Source organism: Aegilops tauschii, chromosome 1, assembly GCF_002575655.3.
Source record: "Aegilops tauschii subsp. strangulata cultivar AL8/78 chromosome 1, Aet v6.0, whole genome shotgun sequence".
NCBI lineage: Eukaryota > Viridiplantae > Streptophyta > Magnoliopsida > Poales > Poaceae > Aegilops > Aegilops tauschii.
In genome coordinates, this window is record NC_053035.3 from 244,105,336 (window position 1) to 244,124,083 (window position 18,748).

An 18,748-nucleotide genomic window follows, 5' to 3' on the forward strand; every position below is an offset into this window, starting at 1 on the left:
TGAAATGGACACAAATCAAGCTGAAATTTTGAAAATGCATAAGATGAGGCCCCTAAAAGCACACCCATGTCACACATACTAAGGTATATATAAAAAAAAACTTGTACGAGGCTTTTTACAAACAGTGAGCCTTCACAACGCAACTGTGGCAACTGTGATGATGATGATCCATCTAGACATGTCACGTTACATGTGCTAAGATATCCAAAAATGCTTGGACGAGGCTTTTTACAAACAGTGACAACTGTGGGAGTGACTGTACAGGGTGCCGAGGATCGTCCATCTAGATGCATGCCAATCATATTTGCAGGCTTTCAAAAGATTGAGTCACAAAACATTTGTCAGTTTTTTGCATCCAGTTTACTCTCAGCTTCGCTGATGATCTCCAGCTCCTCCAACAGAGTAGCAAGTTTTTTCATGTCATCATCCTGCTTGCTCTGTGGGGCCTTCTCACGGTAGCCTGATGCACTCATTTTCTGTGACAAGGTATCATATTGCCTGCATTGGTGATGGAAAACGGAGCATGTTACTACCAAAGATAAAGAAAACGAATCGAAGTTCAAAAAGAAAAGACCAATATGAACAGAATTAGTGGATTAGCTAATTTAACAGTAGCATAACTGCACTTACTTTTGAACTTCCTCTCTCTTCTTCCTAAGCTTCTCATGTTCAGCTTCCGTGTCGAGAGCCCCTCGGAGCTGGAGATACACGGCTAGATCTTTGTTTACAATATTTGTGGCACAATCGGGTGGGGTTGGATCATCCTCTGTCAGGATCTGGAAAATTGCTTGGTCAGAACTTTGCTTTTTTTAGTTAGGTGCACGTATCAATTTCGAATTGCAGGCCAAAGACATGATTGCCTAAGACCTTCACGGAATTAGAATTTTATGTACTGACAAAGTAAGGTGAGTTGAAACAGGAAATGTGCATACAGCCAGGGGCGGGTCTAGGGGGGTGACGTGGGTGCCATGGCACCCCCTATAAAACAAAAAAATAGTTTATATAGTATATTTAACCTTAATTTTTGGACTATTTGCTGAATTTACTATGATGTCCAGGCACAATTATACTACTTTTGCCTATGTATTGATGTTTGGCACCCCCAGTAATTTGATCCTAGGTCCACCACTGCATACGGCAAGAGCAAGGCATATATCATCGGAGTATATGGTTACTTGTGGCACATATATCTTCAGCTTCCTTCCAAAAGGATTTTTTTAAGCCTTAAAGAGGCGACGAAAGTGCAAGAAAAGACAGAAATACGCATAGATATTGCATGATCTGTCAAACCTTAAGAGATGATACAGAAGCAAGCGTTGCAATTTGAGCCTGGTAGCACCAAACAGTGGCTGCAATCTCTAGGTTTCGGCAGAGCACAAAAGATGGGCTCCTGTTGAGGTGAAAATATAGATATGTTATCAGCTAGAAAAGAGCAAACTTATTATGAACCTAGACTAAAATAAAATGGCAATCTTAGTATATTTGAGCATAGCATCTGCCATACTGTGTGAAACTCAAAATGATCTATTTGGTGAACAGAAACACACCTTAACTGTATATCTGTTGGTGGCCGGAGAGATCTCAGCTTACTCACAGCATCTAATACAATCTCCATTTCATTCTCAACTTTATCGTTTGCCCATTCCTGTCGTCCCAGGAAATTTATCAGGCACAAGTAGTGATAACAAAATTGTATTGTGGGGTATATAATTGCTTAAACGTAGGATTTCTCAAATTGAGATAATACGCTAACTTTTACTTTGCATTTTTTTTCATATATTCATTATAGAGTAGCTTTTTTTTTTTTGCGGGTGAGAGTAGCTTCTTGTTAATCCTGCGCAGTAGGCCCTACAGTACCGTTCTCGAAAAACAGTAACTAGAAGATCAAATCCTCTGGTTCATTCCTAAGTTGTCCTGAAAAGAAATGTTTACCTGTACAGCTGAGGGGTATTCTGATATCATAATGGAATCTTTCCTACAAGCCTCCTTAGGCTGAGGAAGGCGCTGCCAAAGCTCTTCTGTTATGTAAGGCATGAATGGATGGAGCAGACGCAAACCAGTGTCCAGGCATGCCCATAGTGTATCTCTAGAAGCACCTCTTGCAGATTCGAACTCTTCAGATCCATTGAAGTAAGGTTTAATTGCTTCTATAAAGACATCACAAAGCTGGTATTGCCACCAAAAGTATATAGAGGATGTCGCGTCGGAGAATTTATATGCTTCTAATGATGACACGGTCTTGCCAACAGCCTTACTAAGTACTGAGAGTATCCATTTGCAGATGGGCGGCATAGTATGCACCGCGAGAGTTGCTGGTGGAGTGTACTGATCTCCAAGCTTAATCATCGCAAAACGAATGGCGTTCCACAGTTTATTGCACCATTGTCTGTACCCATGCACTCGCTTGATATCCAGGTTTATCTTGTCGGACTGGTAAAAAATGAGAAATTTTAGTACTAGTAGAGGTTTGCAATAATAATAATCAGAGAAATGGGAAAAACTGGCGATAAGCATAACCTGAGAAGTGTAGGAGATCAGAGCAAAACGAAGGGCATCAGTACCACACTCAGGAATACCATCAGGGAAATCCTTCTTTTGACCTTCTTTTGCCTTTTCCAACTCGCCTTGGTCCAGATTGCCCTGTTCCAACTTTTTCTGAAGACCTTCCAGTGTTATACCATTTATTACATCAATGGGATCAATGACATTTCCTAGTGACTTGGACATTTTGCGGCCATGTGCATCACGAATAATTGGATGCAAGTAAATCTGAGAAACAGATAAGATAGTCATGACGCAAGGTTTAACAACTAATTGTGGATTTTCAATTACACCTACAGAACTGATTCTAAAAAAATTGCTCCCTAAAGAACTGGTGTGCTTCACTTCCAGTGGAAGTTGCCATCATTAGGATAGTAACCTGGGTCATCATAGTTTATTTCAATGCTATGTGACATACTGAAATGCACTGCTTGTAAGTAGATAATGTGACATATAAAAAAAAGGGCAGCCCGGTGCATGTAGCTCACAAGGCAGCAGCTTTACCACTGCGCCAAGGCTCCCCTTCCCCGGACATATAGGTGCAGCAAAATATATATAAAGCTTTTTGACAGAAAAAAAATATAGAAGAACATGTCAATCTAGACATTATTAAGGTGGAAATAAGTGAAAGAAAAGATAAATAAATGGCACAAGATTGGGTCATGGGCAGAACCCCCAAGAGTGATAATAATTCGTTTTTGTTGTAGCAGTCACACATCACCAAGTTGAACGTAAGCAGGCTTCTGCCTAGAGAGTGGTTCGACAGTACAGGAGCAAAGCACATAATAGCTACTGACAAGACAACCATTTGGCAAAACTGTGATTGCATAAATTGGATCCAGAACTATCTAATAAAACTTCAACCTACATATTACCTTTCGAAATGGCACATCACCGTGGAGTAGCATTCCCATCATCACCATCCTTGCTACCCAAAAGAAGAGGATGTCCAATCCAGTTTCAAGAACAGAAGTAGGGTAGAAAGTACTAAGATCAGCTGTATTATCCGGCCAACCAAGTACAGTTAGGGGGAAAAGACCAGCTGAAAAACCATGTGTCCAACACATCAGGATCTTGATCCAACTGATATTTCTTCTCTGGGTACCTCTGTTTTGCCTCCAGTACTGCATCACTTTTATTTCTTGCGATTATCCAGTGGTCAATGTATGAACCCATGTCTTTCTCTTTGTCATCTTCTAATGTCACATACCAAGCAGGTACACGGTGTCCCCACCAAAGTTGTCTTGAAATACACCAATCGCGTATGTTTTCAAGCCACCTGCAGCACACAGAACAACAGTAGTGGATGGATTATTCGTTTCGTGTTAGCGTAAACTGATCCATAAAAGGAAAGATCCACAGAACAACAGTAAAGCAAATAGGATGTACCTGTACCAGTCTTGCTCATATTGTGGTGGAATGATCTCTATCTCTTTGGATTTCACAGCATGAAGAGCTGCCTTTGCCATGGTGTTACAATTAACAAACCATTGGGGCTTGATCATTGGCTCCACGATATCATTAGTTCTTGAACAACGACCTAATTCGATCTCATTATTTTCCATGCCTCTGTATAGACCCTTCAGTTATTGACAAGTGCAAATTGATTAAAATTTGGAAATTACTAAAACAATACATTACGGAAAAAGATAAGCGACAAACAAGGATAAATAATCAGGTAACAAGATCAAACTTTGAATGAAACAAACAACTTATTAATCAGCCATCTTCAAGAATTCTCATATATTACGACAATGCCAGATCGAAAAGGGAGGCCAAAAGCTTGAACAGAGCCAGCTATGCATATACGTATATACCACACATAGTGCGCAAATCAAAATACGGAATAACATATTTCTAATGTAAACATGTCAACGTAATGCTTCCATACCTGCCAAATGGCTCACGATTGAAATATAATTAGGAAAACCGAGAAACATAAAAAAAACAATGTTGTTGCTCATACAAATAGAACTAAATTTACACTCCATAAATTAGCAAAATTCGAAGAAATCAAATCACATCCAAGACGACTCTAGATGCTTTTAGAAGTCAACAGTATAGAACTATGATACCTTTTTTGAATTAGAAGTTTTTATTCCATTATGACAATACATTGATGAATCTTTCCCAAAAACATTGAGGATAAGCAATAAATTAGATACAACTACATGAATGAAGCAGAACTAGTTCTAAAGGAAAAATGGTAAACACTGAAACTATAATAATACCTTTTCCTTTAGCGCATCAATAACAGCAGCTCGAGCGGTGAAACGTGGCATTCCTTCAAATTGTGGACCTCCATTTTCATTTATGTTCCCGTCATCAGTGAAAATATTGATAAAGTCCAGGTTATGCTGTTTCCCAACATTGAAGTCCTTGCTATCATGAGCTGGTGTGATCTGCATATAGAAAGATAGAGATAAGAATGGGCACTGATTTCTGAATGTAAAGGCATCCAAAGTTCCAAACCAGCTCTTCAGATGGGCACACCTACCTTGACAGCGCCAGTACCAAAAGTGGCTTTCACTAAGTCATCGGCGCAAATTATTTCTAGTTTTCGGCCATTAAACGGATGGACGGCATATTTTCCATGCAGATGCTTATATCTTTCATCCTGAGAATGAACAGCTATAGCGGTATCACCGAGCATAGTTTCTATCCTAGTTGTGGCAACGATAATTTCACCCAATCCTTCTTCTAGAGGATAGGCAAAAGATGTCAAAACACCAAACTGAACTGGGTTGCTATAACCAGGGACCTCTAACAAAGTCTCTGCCTTGAGATCAACACGGTCAACCTGAAAACCAGGAATCGAAATATAAGATACAACCCTGCATTCCTGCTCACACATGCAAAGAACCAAACTGGCCAGCACACTGCAAAAGTGCATGCCTCACATACCTCGATATCAGAAATTGCTGTACGGAGCGTGCAATCCCAGTTCACGAGACGAATATCCCTGCAAATGATGAATCATCCAAGAGGTAATAAAGTAATTTAGAGGATTCCAAATAACATAAGATGAGCAAACACATAAGCTCAGCAGAACAAGATACAAAAAAGAGTGCACATTCTGTATGGAAAACTAACCTATATATCAAACCTTCCTTGTATAGCCTAACAAACGCTTCTGTTACAGCTTCTGATCTCTGCTCGTCCATTGTAAAACACTGAAAAACTATGCGATATTTAGACAGACATGTTGTTTTTCTTAGCTATAGCAATGGAGGAATCGGACAAGGACTTTACTTCGTGCGACCAGTCAAGCGAGGCTCCAAGCGTACGCAATTGTCTCGATATGGTGCCACCATACTGATCTTTCCAGTTGTGGACCTGCAAAAAATGATGATTGATACATCGAATGAGTAAATGTGAAAATCAACCAGCATAACAAAGTATGGGCTGGCACTGAACCAAAAAATTGTCTCAATTAATTAAATTAACAGAGCAATTCATTTCATGGCACTGTAAAAATTTAGTTCATTCATTGGCATATGAGCTACCTTGTGCAGAATTTTGTACTGGTATCTAGGGACCTTTCCCTTGAATTGAGCAAAATACATAACAGATGACTCAATGCAAGAAAAATCATTTATGAATATGATTATTTAATCCTTTAAAAAACATGAGTTCATTACAGGTGAGATGATATATAGTGGGTCAGAAATCAGAGTGCTTGCCTCAGATAGAAATTTATCACGCCCTAGATCATGCCTTGACAGCTTCCTCTCACGCATGATCTTCTTTTCCACGACGACCTGATATGGAGGTGAACGATTTTGTTAGATGAAACACTTGCTACAGTAAGAAATAGTAACAATGGATCAGTCAGATAAGACTCAATGATCAACATAACTTTTGAGTAGACGTCAATTTGAACTCAGGCTAATAATACTAGGCCATGAACAACCACAAAAGGTATAACTTGTGCAGAAGATAGATACTGGAGCCTTGGACCCAGTATATATGTTCTATGCACTGGAATGTACCACTTATCAGACAACATGAAGCATAGCAGACCTGTGTAGCTATGCCAGCATGATCCATTCCAGGAATCCACAAAGCATTGTAGCCTGACATCCTCCGCCAGCGGATCATAGCATCCTGCATTGTTGTCAATGCAAAGAAACAAAAGAACATGAACACCACCAATGCTGATAGGGGCGAACAGAAGGGCACCAGTACAGATAAAATCACTACCTCAATGGCCACTGCAATTGCATGGCCTATGTGAAGGGCTCCTGTCACATTTGGGGGTGGCAGGACCTGCAAATAAGTATTTAGTTCTTGTCATTCACAGTAATACATCTTCATTTGTACAAATTATGTTGTACGCAAGATTTACAGTGTGAAATCATCTGGTGAGCAATTCACATAGCGATCGCAAGCAGATGCTTATTCTGAATATAAGCATTTGCCATTTGGGTCATGGAGGGACTTACTATTACAAACGGTGGCTTTGAGCTTGTGGCATCTGCTACAAAATACTGTGATGACTCCCACCAAGGATACCATCTGCATGACAGTAAGAAAAGGAAAATACATAGTTCAGTGAGAAATTTCTGACCATGGACTCCAAAAGCTTTGATGGCATGATTCAACTAAAGCGAGAAAGGCAACATACGATTTCTCAACAGCGGGCGGGCTGTACTGTTTGGCCATTTGAGAAGCAACCAGTTTCTTCTGTCCAGTGGGAGTATATGGATCAATGAAATCCTCAGGATTCTCATTGGTGGCGCCTTTCTTCTTTTGCTTCTTCTCACTCTTGTTAGCTCCATCAGATGCTGATTGGACCTACAGACAATCACATCAGTCAAACAGAACCTCTCCTCCAAAGTCCAAACCAAGACATGAGTTGGCGTCGCCGGTCGCCACCTGTAGTCTGGCCTCCTCTTTCTGCTTTGCCTTGAGCTTCTTCTCCTCCTTCTCTTTCGCCTGTCACAGAACACAGATGACCTGTGGGTAAAACTACTCACACAGGAAACAGTTTGACTAGTGTATTCTCCTACTCCATCGTGAACAGCACAGAACCAGATTAGAACAAGCACCTTCTGTTCTTTCTTCAGCTTCCTTTCCAAATCCTTCTCATCGAGCGGCTGCACGCGCAGTAAACGAATCAGTTCAGACAACCAAGCCAAACAGAAGGTATTTCAGCGATTGCCCAAAGGCCAGGTGAAAATAGGAGCCGCATTCCTAGAAATCACCGCCACCTAACCCCACCGATCATAGATGATGACACCTCACAACCCCCAAATCCGTACTAGAGCACCCCAAAACCAAAATTCCGCGGAATAAAAAGCGATCCCAAGACACAAGCTAGGGTTGCGCGACCAGCAACCAACGCGATACGAAAAGGTCGAGGGGAGGCGGCGGGGGAGAAGCTGCTCACCTCCTCCATGGCGCGGATCGGGCCCTCGGGCGCGAGCTCCCCGCCGCCGCAGCAACCACCACGGCAGCCGGCGCGGACTGCTGCGATTAAGAACCACTGCGATTTTTCCGATTCGGGCGGGTTCGAAGTAGAGGCGGGATCAGACGGGGGCGGAGTGCTTTGGAGCTTTGATTCGGGAGCTTTGAACCTCGTATAGAGTTCGTGGGATCCAAGTTTTAGCGCGCGGAGGTTCGCGGCTTAAACTTGGGGGGGGGGGGGCGAAAGATGCGGTGGTACGGAGAAATTTCGATTATGCCACAAAACCGACCGTTGTTTTGAACAAAAGCACTGGCTTGGAAGCCAAGTTCTTGGGGCGTAGAAACTTGATAGTCAAGTTTCATGTGCATTGACCCGTGTTGCAAAGCAGTAAATGGTAAAAGGCGAAGAAAACAAGGTGGAAATTGAAACGACCTACTGGCGAATGAAATCTGTGTTTGGTGGATGACGATGATGTCAATCATCTAGCTAGCTTTTGACTACTTAATTGTTAGTTTAACCAAACAAAATTTTTGTGACAGATTACGAAATGTGGTGTATACAAAATCCTTATGGTGGAAGGGGCCAGATTCTGTCGTAATCGAGGTACATATCTTTTTTTCCTTTATAAAAAAAACAATCAGCCCTAGCCTCCAGGAACCAATGTAGAGAGAGGAGAAAGAAAGCAACCTCGACACAAACGTTATTGGAGTTCCCACATCTCCGCCGACTGCCCAAGTGACAACGGGAGGGAGGGGAATCGTGATGCCTTATTCCGCGTGTGTCCAGGAGTATGGGGTTTTTTGGTGAGGGTTTTGATTGTTCGTGGCTCTGGTTCCGATGGTGGCAATGGTGGCAGCAAATGTGTTTTGGTTATATCTCCCTTCGATACAGATGTTCTCGCCGCTATTAGTGTTGGATCTAGGAGGCAGAGTCTTGCTCTGTCTCAGGTCCTATGAATCTGGGCGGGTGCTTTTGTGTGTCATGGTGTTCACGTCAAGACAGTCCTCTTTTTCATGCTCCTTAAGGTGATGGTGTTGCGGACAACATGAGGCGTCATCAAAGAAGAATTGACCCGTGGGGTCGGGAGATATTTCCCTGGCCTTTTTGTGGTAGCTACAAGAGTATGGTCTCTTTTTCTTCATTTGGGTGTCTCTCTGACATGACAGATTTTGCTCTTCGCTTGCGTGCAGGTCATGCTCCTTCTCGCATGCAAAGGTGTTCTCTCTGTCGCCATCGTTGCGAAGCTGGCGAAAGTTTTGTTTAGGAGATGGTTTGAATATCTACGAAAGGATTCTACGATGGCAACTTCTTCTCAGACGCATTGATCCAACTGGATCTTAGCATGATTAATTGCCGACCGAAGGATACAATATTAGGCCGACTCCAGCAACGGAGCGGCGGTGGCGGAACGCCTTCGGCTTATGGTGGAGATTGAGTTTGTTTGACACTCTAAAAAACCTAGATGTAAACTTGTTTTTATGATGTCTTGTAGTATTGGATGTCCTTTATAATATAAATAAGATGATTTCTCGTGCGTTGCTGTGGGGAAGCTCGAGTCATGTATCTGAAACATCGTTACCGCACCGCAAAAACAAATTGTGTTAAGATGATTGCAATATATATTTTGTGTTGTGACTTTTTTTGCATGCAAAGAAAGGGTTTTATTCCTCGGTAATAGTGTTACAGTCGGCTAATACAAGGTTAGAAATACTGACTGGGACATGGCGCAACCACCAGGCGGTGCTACCTCCAGAACGGCCAATATTAGCAAGACTATGAGCAACATTTTGATGACGCTCGAGCTTCTGCGGAATAAACCCACGCGGTTCCAGGAGTCTTTTGATTTCCATTATAAGGTGTCCATAAGCAGATCTTTGGAGTGAATCATCCGTCAATGCTGCAACCACAATAGAGCTATCAGACTGAACTACAATAGGAAGATTTGATCGTTCCAAACTGAGTGAAACTCCTTCCAAGACAGCACTGATTTCAGATTCTAGGGCATCTTTGCAATGGAACAGATAACGATAAGCTGAGAAGATGACTGCTCCCTCTGAATCTCTTAGTATCATACCTGAGCCGGCCAAACCAGTTTCTTTAACATAAGAACCATCTACTGATAGAGCCACCCAGCCCATAGGAGGTTTAGGCCAAGGTTTCTTTCCTTCCCGCTCCTGAACCAATCTGTAAGGCCTCTCTCCCACGGTCATTTTTCCTTTGATGATCTCCTCGATACCATAATTCTGAGCTTGACTATAGGAACTTAGGTAGCTAGTCAGAAAAGTTCTAGAGATATCAGGCAGTGGAGTCGGCTTATCATGGAGCATGTCATTCCGTAGACTCCAGGTCCGCCAAAGTAACATGATTACCATGGCTCGTACATCTTCATTTTGAGCCTGCAAGGCAGTAAACAACCACTCTTTACCGGTGTCCAGAACTTGCTCCTTTGCTGGCAATGGCCAGACTTGGCGCATCTCATCCCAGAACTCATGTGACTTAGGACAGATAACCAAATACCAATAAGCAATGTGTAGTATCGAGTTTAATCAATTCTCCACACCTCATGCATGAGATGGCATGTGATGACATGGTCGGCATGCATAACCTGTTGGTGTGGATACTTAGGAAAAGTAGGCACTGGGTTGCAACTATTCAAGAATAGAGAATCCAGGGCCTTAAAAAATATTTTGTTGATTATATTTTTAATTCAACCGAAGCTGGAACACATGACTTAGTTTACGACAAGAGCTTATAGGTAGTTTATAACAGGATTTAAGCTCTAGCACAAAAGAACTCGATTTTGTGCTACAGGCTTAGTTTCTCCCTACGGCTCCTTCCTTCACAGTTGAAAGAAGGCACAAGAGGGTATACTCCTGAGCGTCTCCACTTAAAATTTCAAAGTGCTAAATTTCTCTGCCCTCCTAGTTTTACAAAAATAACGGTGAGAATGCCACTCGAGAGAATAACACTTTGTTGCACCAAAAAACGCTTCGCTGCGCTCCTGCCTCTCTCCTTGTATCCCGCACGAACCGGCCTAGGGGGAAACGCACTGCGCCAAGACCGAGGGTTCCTCACCGCCAGTCCCTCGCCTCAATGGAAGAAGGATGGTGCATGACGTCATCGCCCTCTGACATCTTGTGCTTTGTCGTGTCCGCAATCCCCTACCTCCTCCATCGCCTCTAAGGCCGGCGGCTCCTTCCTCCGGTTGAAATTTCTCTAGGCAATTCAAGGATATTATCCGAGTCGATTTCGCTTATCGAAATCAGCCAATCCATAAGTTTTTTGTTTTTTGACTGAAATTTGGGTCAGCTGAACACTTATTACTTTTTAGCGGAATAATCAGAAAATAAGCTAAAGGGACAAAAGCAAAAAAGAATTGGACCGAAAGCCTCTCAAGAGCTTATTTTCCCCTGCAACTTCTCCCCGCGGCTATGGAGAAGCCGTTTCTGCAAAAGCCATGACTCAAAAGAACCGGTCCTCGAAACACCAGTAGTAGGCAGTAGCCATACAAAAGCAGTAGACATTTCATTGCAAGGCAGGATAACAACTAAGTAGATTTCCACCAGGAAAATGCTAGTGACACCTTATCCATGTAGCCACTTTTGAAAAACAAAACCTATTATGTAAACTTTGAAAAGTTTTTAGAAGTACAATTTTGCAGCAACTTAAATAGTGTTTTTTGGCCAATTTTCTTTTTCAATGGGTGGATTTTATTTACTCAAATGAAGTATCAAGTGGATAAAACACAATGAGCACACACGCAACTTCTGCATGGTTAGGATACACACAATTACCACAAACACGCTCACACAAGTAAACACGTTGGCAAATAGCAAAGTCATACAAGATCAAAGTTATGCCTTAGCATGGAAAAAATTGCATAGCGATCAAAATAACGATCAACAAACCACAACAATGAGAATATCCCACACCAATCATGTCTTGACACCACAAGGGCTACGAGGTTCTTCAACTGCAACACCTTCAAGAAGGGAACGACGCTCAAGCGTCACCATCACCGGATCCAACCATCAAAGGTTAGAATATAGGTTTCACCCTAAAGAACAAGCCCGGGCATATTCGAGCAATGCCTTCAACAAGGTCATGACACAAAACATGGTCATTGTCATGTACCATAACCAACTCGGGTCATACCTAGGATTTTCACCCCAGAGCTCAAGATCGGGTACTCGAAAAGCACCATCACATTGAAGTCAATCATGTGTTGTCGCCATCAATTTTTCACGATCCCAACACCCAGATGCATTGGTCTAGAAAACCCACCACACCGTTGCTCCAACATACCCTCGACGTCAAGCCATCGTGCATAGATTGCATTGCATTGTCGAAGGCGCACTATAGAGCCGCCAAAACACACAATGGATGTTGCATCATGCAATCTCGTCAGTATGAGTCGCCAGCCAGTGTCACCATGGTAGAATCCAAAGAAGAAATATTTCCAAATCAAACACCTAACCTTAACGGCCGCCGATCTGATCTGATGAGACCACCAACAAAATAGGGAGCAACTAGCCCCGACCCTCAGTAGCAACCGTCACTGGGAGCGCCACTTGCACCCCCCCCCCATGGCCCCGATCAGGTCGGATCCTGCACCCGCGCCACTACATAGGCACATAGCAGCATGAGATCCTCCACCAACATGACAAGCATCGAGGGCTGGGCCACAGCGCGACGAGAGGGAGGGCAGGAGGACCAGAGGAGCAACAGTCGTGACATGCCTCAAAAGGGGTAGGGGCGACGCGCGATGCTGACGAGATGAAGAGCCACACCGCCACTTTCCTCGGAGTCGGCATGGGCTTCGGGGCGGCTCCTCTACTGGCGGCGAGACATGAGGAAAGGGGGAGGTGGCGGTGGCTGGTTGCCCGCTAAAGACGCCTATAGGAGGCGGTGGCCAATTTTTTTTGAACACAGTACAACGCACATACACTCACCCCTATGAACGCACACAGCACACCCTAGCCCTATAAACACCTCTGAGAGACTGAGCCGACACATCATCTTGAGATTGATGAAATCGCCACAGCCACCTTCGTAGTCAAGAATGATTCCTCCCATTGAGCACACATCACCGGAGGGCCTGAAATAATCCAGAAAATGCAAGCACCGATGTCTGGGACTTAACTCTGGTGAACTGGGGATACCACAGTTCTCCTAACCATCCAACCACAGGCCCCAACGGCCAATTTCTTATAAGAATCAAATGTGCCAAGTTCCAATATTATTTATTTATTTTTGAGGCAAATGTGCCAGATTCTGATAATCCGCACTTAGGTTCGACCGTGCAACTAGGAGGTAGAAGACTGGCCAGTCATCAAACCCAACCAACTTGTGGCACTGGACCGGGCGGCCCAAAGCAGAACAAGCAGGTGCCCCATTTGTCCTCGGCCGAGCAGCCGCACAGTTCCGTTCCTAGTAGACCTGAGCAGTTTTTGCTCAAAAAAGAAAAAAGAGTAGACGTGAACAGTTGAGCCAGCGCCAAACAAAGAGGCGGGCAGCAGTTAGGACAGTTGGGCGCACAATCTTGCTAGACATAGTTTCAATTTAAATTCTATTTTTATTTGGGATGATGATCCTCCCAGCTTTTTAATTTCGGACACTGTGGATGATGCAACTTTGATTTGAGTTTAATAAAGTGCGCCAAGTGGTTTAAAAAAAAAGGTGGGCAGCAGGTATGACAGCATCGAGTTGCTCTAAAAAGAAAGCCAAATCGAGCGCCTGAGGTTTCCCCGTCGCCTTCACTCGTCAGTCACTCAAAGGAATCCAGCAAAGCAACAGGTCGCCCGGCGTCCGCAACGCCACAACCCGGCAGCACCGGCGCCTCCGGCCACGACCGACCCAATCCATCCCTCCTCTTCCGGGAATAAAATCCCGTCTCCATGCGCACGGTGTGGGTGGGGCGGCCGCCGGTCGGTTGGCACGCACTCGCCCGTCAGCTCACCGACCCTGCCGCCATCCCGCACATACGCACACAGCAGCTGATGCGGGCAGATTCAGACGTCACAGGCGATACAGGGGAAAGTAAACACCACCGCGTACCTCTTCCGCAACGCAGACACCGGCAAGTCCGACTCATCGCTCAACGTCAGTGCTAACCTACCGTTCAGCAAGAGCACGCACACTTGCACCTTTATGTAAAGCAAAACCCGACGCCGTCACCAGCTTTGGTCTCTTCTCTTCCCATTGCTCACATACCTCGGCAGAGTATTCTCAACTCCCTGCTCAGCCTTCCCTTCCCTCTCCTCTCCTTCCTCCGCCCACTCCACTCGGAGCTCCAGAAGCTTGGATGGCGGCCCAGGTACGCAGACGTTGGCGCGGGTTCTTTCTTGGGTTAATTCATGCGATTGCTCGCGCCTGATCCTTGGATTGTATGTATGTTCGGCCGATTCTCAACAGAAGGTGGTGCTCAGGGTCCCGACCATGACCGACGACAAGGCCAAGCAGAAGGCCATCGAAGCGGTCGCGGATATCTACGGTAACAGTTTGCACCTCCCACCTCTGCTGCTTGTTTTGTTTGCCCGTTGGACTTGGAAGTTTTGGTCTGGTATTTCCATCGAAGAAGACAGTATGCATGATAGTTGCAGAAGCTGGCATAGCAATTCTTGCATCATTTGTTTTCCACTCAATCTGTGGTTCATGTATCTGAAAGCATTTGCACATATTTTAGGTGGAAGCTTGAGAGCAGAAACCATGTTAGGTGGAATTATTCTCGCGCACACATTGACATAAAGATGGTGACAGTTCAATAGAGCATCGCATATTTCAAATTGTTGCCATCGGCTTTAGGTGTAAGCATGAGAGGAAAAATCATGTTAGGTGGAATCATCTTGTCATGCATATATTAACATGAAGCACCATTCAACAGAGCCACATCGTATAGCTACGCATGCGAAATGTTATTTAACTTACAGTCTTACACTATCATGTTCATTGCTAATGCCATGAGGAAAAGTTTGTTTTCGGTCATATAGCAGTTATAATCTTCAAAGAGGTATTTTTCCTTTCTAGTTCTATGAGCACCATATCTTAACTCATATAAGGAAAGATGAATGAATATACTGATGGGAAGGGCTGTGACGTATTAACTAATAGTACTATTATACCAGCAGGAAAATGATGCAATACACACCTCGTTTTGTGCGCAGGCATTGATTCCATAGTTGCGGATCTGAAGGACAATAAGATGATCATCATAGGCGAGATGGACACTGTGGCAATCGCAAAGAAATTAAAGAAGGTTGGGAAGATTGACATTGTGTCCGTTGGACCTGCAAAGGAAGAAAAGAAAGAAGAGAAGAAAGAAGAAAAGAAAGAGGAGAAAAAAGAGGAAAAGAAAGAAGAGAAGAAAGAGGAGAAGAAAGAAGAGAAAAAATGATAAAGCATACCACACCATCCCATGGCCTTTCTCCTGTGTGCACTTGTAATAGCTTTGTCTACGGATCTATGTTTCTAAGAGATATGACTTTGTACCATTACATCTAAAGTTCATATTAGTGATATTTCTTTACAGAAGATAATACACTTTGTTCTTCCATTTCTTAGCATCTATACACGCCTACCTCATCAAATTATCTTCAGTTCTTCATGCATGCCTAAAATGCTCAGCTTTGGGATACCAACATCAAATTGGCAACTCATAAATAAAACCTATGAATATTGTGATGAATCATTGAAGGCATGCACCTACTACCAGATTAATCTTGGAATATTATTTTGTTATAAGAAACAGAGGAACAGACGTACAGAAGGTTGACATTGACTAGAACGATAATATTAAAAATTAAACTACCATGCTGCACCTATTGTTAACCCTTAAAAACATGATATAATAGGTTAAAAGAGAACCACTAAGCAAAACAATGCTTAGGCTTTAAGGTCTTGGTGCTAACAGATAATGCACAATTCATCTAAGTTTTTTTCTGATTTGTGACATGTAATCCACTAACCCTATTACTAGGGTTGGCAGAAACGAAACTAGGGAGTTTTGAGTGCTTTCTGTGCTAGCCAATCGAAGGACAAATAAATTTGAAGGCATGTTACTTACCATTTAACATTTATATGGTCGTCATTGAGTAAAACCATATGTTCCATCTTGTACTGTGGATGAATATCTGGCACTACAAACAATATTGATGACTAGTGCCCACCATCTGGTTCAGCACTAAAATTAGGAGCAAAACTACTGTGAATAGAGCTCAACAAAAGGAAAACTTTTTGTGTGTGTAGGAATTAGGACTATTGAAGCAGTGTTAGTTCATTACTCACTAGTCATGACTAGTGCCCACCATCCTGTCCAATTTTATTCTTGCATAAAACAGTTATGGTATACAACATACATTTATGCACTTCGCTAATAAGTATCCCCACACAAAATGTGACACGCAAAGTATATAACGATTATAGTGCAATTGGCTACATGGGATACTCCCTTATGACCTCTCTTTCTGAGCAGGAAACAACCAAATTACAAGCAACTCTGCATTTTTACTATAGGCCCTCTCACCTCAGCATCTTCTATATCCCCCAAACCTCGACAACAAATGAAGATATTGGCCCTTCTTTGTCATGTACTTAATAACATGATTAGCTTCAGAATCCTTTCCAGCATTTCGCAATCTACACACTAAAGTACTGTACACTGAGAAGTTTGGCGTGCATCCATGCAAGTCCATATCCTTCAGCATAGAGCAAGCTTTATCAAACTCACCTACTATGCAAAGCCCGCGTATCATTGAATTGTATGTGTACACATTCGGAAGCTTCCCTCTCACCAACATATCATCAAACAACTTCTGGGCTTCCTCAAATTCTGCGGCTGCCACATAGCCTGTAATCATAACAGTGTAGCAGACAGCATCCGGTTCACACCCTTTCTTCACCATCTCGTCAAAGAAATACCTGCAAGCTTCTAGGTTACCAGCACGGCTAAGACCATCTATCAAGTTTGTGAAATGGAGCACACTCGGCACACAACCAACATCACTCATATAGTTGAGTAAATTGAGAGCTGCAAGCGGTTTGTCTCCTTTACCAAGCACATGAAGCAAGAGATTGTAAGTATGAAGGTCAGGTGTAAGCCCGTTCTTTCCCATCTCATCAAGCAATCTATGGAACTGATCCAATTTTCCGAGCAAATACTTTGCACGCATGACCACGTTGTATGTCAATACATCAGGAGTGTGGCCCTCTGTTACCATTTTCTGGTGAACCCATTCGATCAAAGAGTACTGTTTTATTGTCAGGAGCGTGTGCAATATCGCATTGAACGAACTCCTGAACGGGCGGTAGTTGAAACTACTTGACTTGATGAACCTTTCCACCAGCCTCCGCCTCAACCCAGCCTGCCCACATGTGCATATCAAAATGTGGAATGTACGAGCAGAGACAGGCAGCCCAATCTCCGTCATCTCCTCAAGCAGCCGCCACATCGCCTTAACCTCCCCGCACTCGGCAAAGACCTTCATAACGAGGTTGTACATGCTCGTGTTATGGCGGTACCCATCCTGCTGCCCTGCCCACACGAAGAACTTGTATGCCAGCCTCGGGTACCTCTCGCGGTTGACACTATCAACAGACACAACAAACTTGAACATCACCTGTCTGACCAGCTCGTTGGTCACCTTCAGGTTCATTTCGTCGAGCGCCTTGCGGGCGCTGAACCCCGGGCCATCCTGCAGCAGGACCTTGAGAATCCTATCTGCCAGCCTCAATTCCTCACGGGGCCTCCGCCTGGAACCGGAACCAGAGGACAAATTTTCGGCGTCATCGTCGCCGCTCTCCGGCTGGCCGGGCAGGGGCGGGGGCGGCGGCATTCGGAGGAGCACTTCGGGCGTAACGGTCGCCGGATCTAGGCCCGCCTCGCCCGCTCTCTCATGAATGCAGCCATCATCCTGCAGCCCAGTGCCGGGCACCTCGACACCGGTTCTTGAATCGTCGCCGCATAGGCGGCGGGAAGGCCAGAACAGCCGAGCTACTCGGAGGGGAGGTGCGCGAGCGCCCCGTATCATAAGGAGGTGCCACTCAGGAGCTCGCGCAAACGCATCTCCCGCGAGTGGCTGTGGGAAACATGGCGCCGAGCTTTGGCTCGTGGGATGGTGAGACCGCAATGGCGGGGAGCGGGCCTTTGGCTCGAGATGGTTTGAGTTGCAGTGTTTGGGGGAAGAGGAGGCGGGAGCGGCGGCGCCAAGAGGAGGAAACGTCGACCGTCGAGGTGTTGCCGCCGATACACGCTCGTGCCAGATTGGGCCACACGGCCCATGTTGATCCTAGTCCAAGCCCACTTTAGAGCAACTCTAACCCATCCTAAGGGTTATAAAAAAAAATCATCCTAAGGGCTCCTTTGATTTTCATAGGAATTTTGGAGGATTAGAATCCTTAAGAATTTTTTCTATGTTGGTTGTTTGATTCGTGGGATTGAATTCTATAGAAATTGTTTCTAAAGATTTTTTTACTACCTCTCACGGGATTTCTAGCATCCACTCAAACCTTTTTGAAATAGTCCTTTGTTTTTTCTATGATGCAATCGAACAATCCAAAAATCTTATACGATTGAAATTATCATTTTTTCTATGCTTCAATCGAACGAACCAAAATCTTGTAGGATTGAGATTAACATGACATTTCAATCCTATGTTTTTTCTATTCCTCCTATGTTTTTTTTCTATTCCCGCGTTTTTAGTATCCCGTGAATCAAAGAGGCCCTAAAACTTTTTCAGCTCCCGAAAACTCACTCTCAAATCAAAGAGGCCGTGGCCTGGCGCGCGCGTGGGCCGGCCCATC

General features: G+C 44.0%; 3 protein-coding genes and 1 pseudogene across 3 annotated transcripts; 1 reads left to right on the forward strand and 3 right to left on the reverse strand.

The window, feature by feature from the left end:
* Positions 1-69: 69 nt before the first annotated feature.
* LOC109747689 (valine--tRNA ligase, mitochondrial 1-like) lies at positions 70-8,315 on the reverse strand (annotated as a pseudogene).
* Positions 8,316-9,612: 1,297 nt separating this feature from the next.
* LOC109747694 (uncharacterized) lies at positions 9,613-10,425 on the reverse strand. Its single transcript, XM_020306717.1, has one exon. The coding sequence runs from the start codon at positions 10,423-10,425 to the stop codon at positions 9,613-9,615; it is 813 nt and encodes a 270-aa protein (XP_020162306.1).
* A 3,543-nt stretch (positions 10,426-13,968) lies between these two features.
* On the forward strand, positions 13,969-15,486 carry LOC109747696 (heavy metal-associated isoprenylated plant protein 39). The gene is made up of 3 exons (XM_020306720.3): positions 13,969-14,267; positions 14,366-14,444; positions 15,115-15,486. Exons 1-3 carry the CDS (start codon positions 14,256-14,258, stop codon positions 15,342-15,344), a joined length of 321 nt encoding a protein of 106 aa, XP_020162309.1. The 5' UTR covers positions 13,969-14,255; the 3' UTR covers positions 15,345-15,486.
* Positions 15,487-16,244: 758 nt separating this feature from the next.
* On the reverse strand, positions 16,245-18,191 carry LOC109747697 (pentatricopeptide repeat-containing protein At1g55630). The gene is made up of 2 exons (XM_040402688.3): positions 16,677-18,191; positions 16,245-16,600 (listed from the first exon to the last, which is right to left on the reverse strand). Exons 1-2 carry the CDS (start codon positions 17,974-17,976, stop codon positions 16,593-16,595), a joined length of 1,308 nt encoding a protein of 435 aa, XP_040258622.1. The 5' UTR covers positions 17,977-18,191; the 3' UTR covers positions 16,245-16,592.
* Positions 18,192-18,748: the final 557 nt, after the last annotated feature.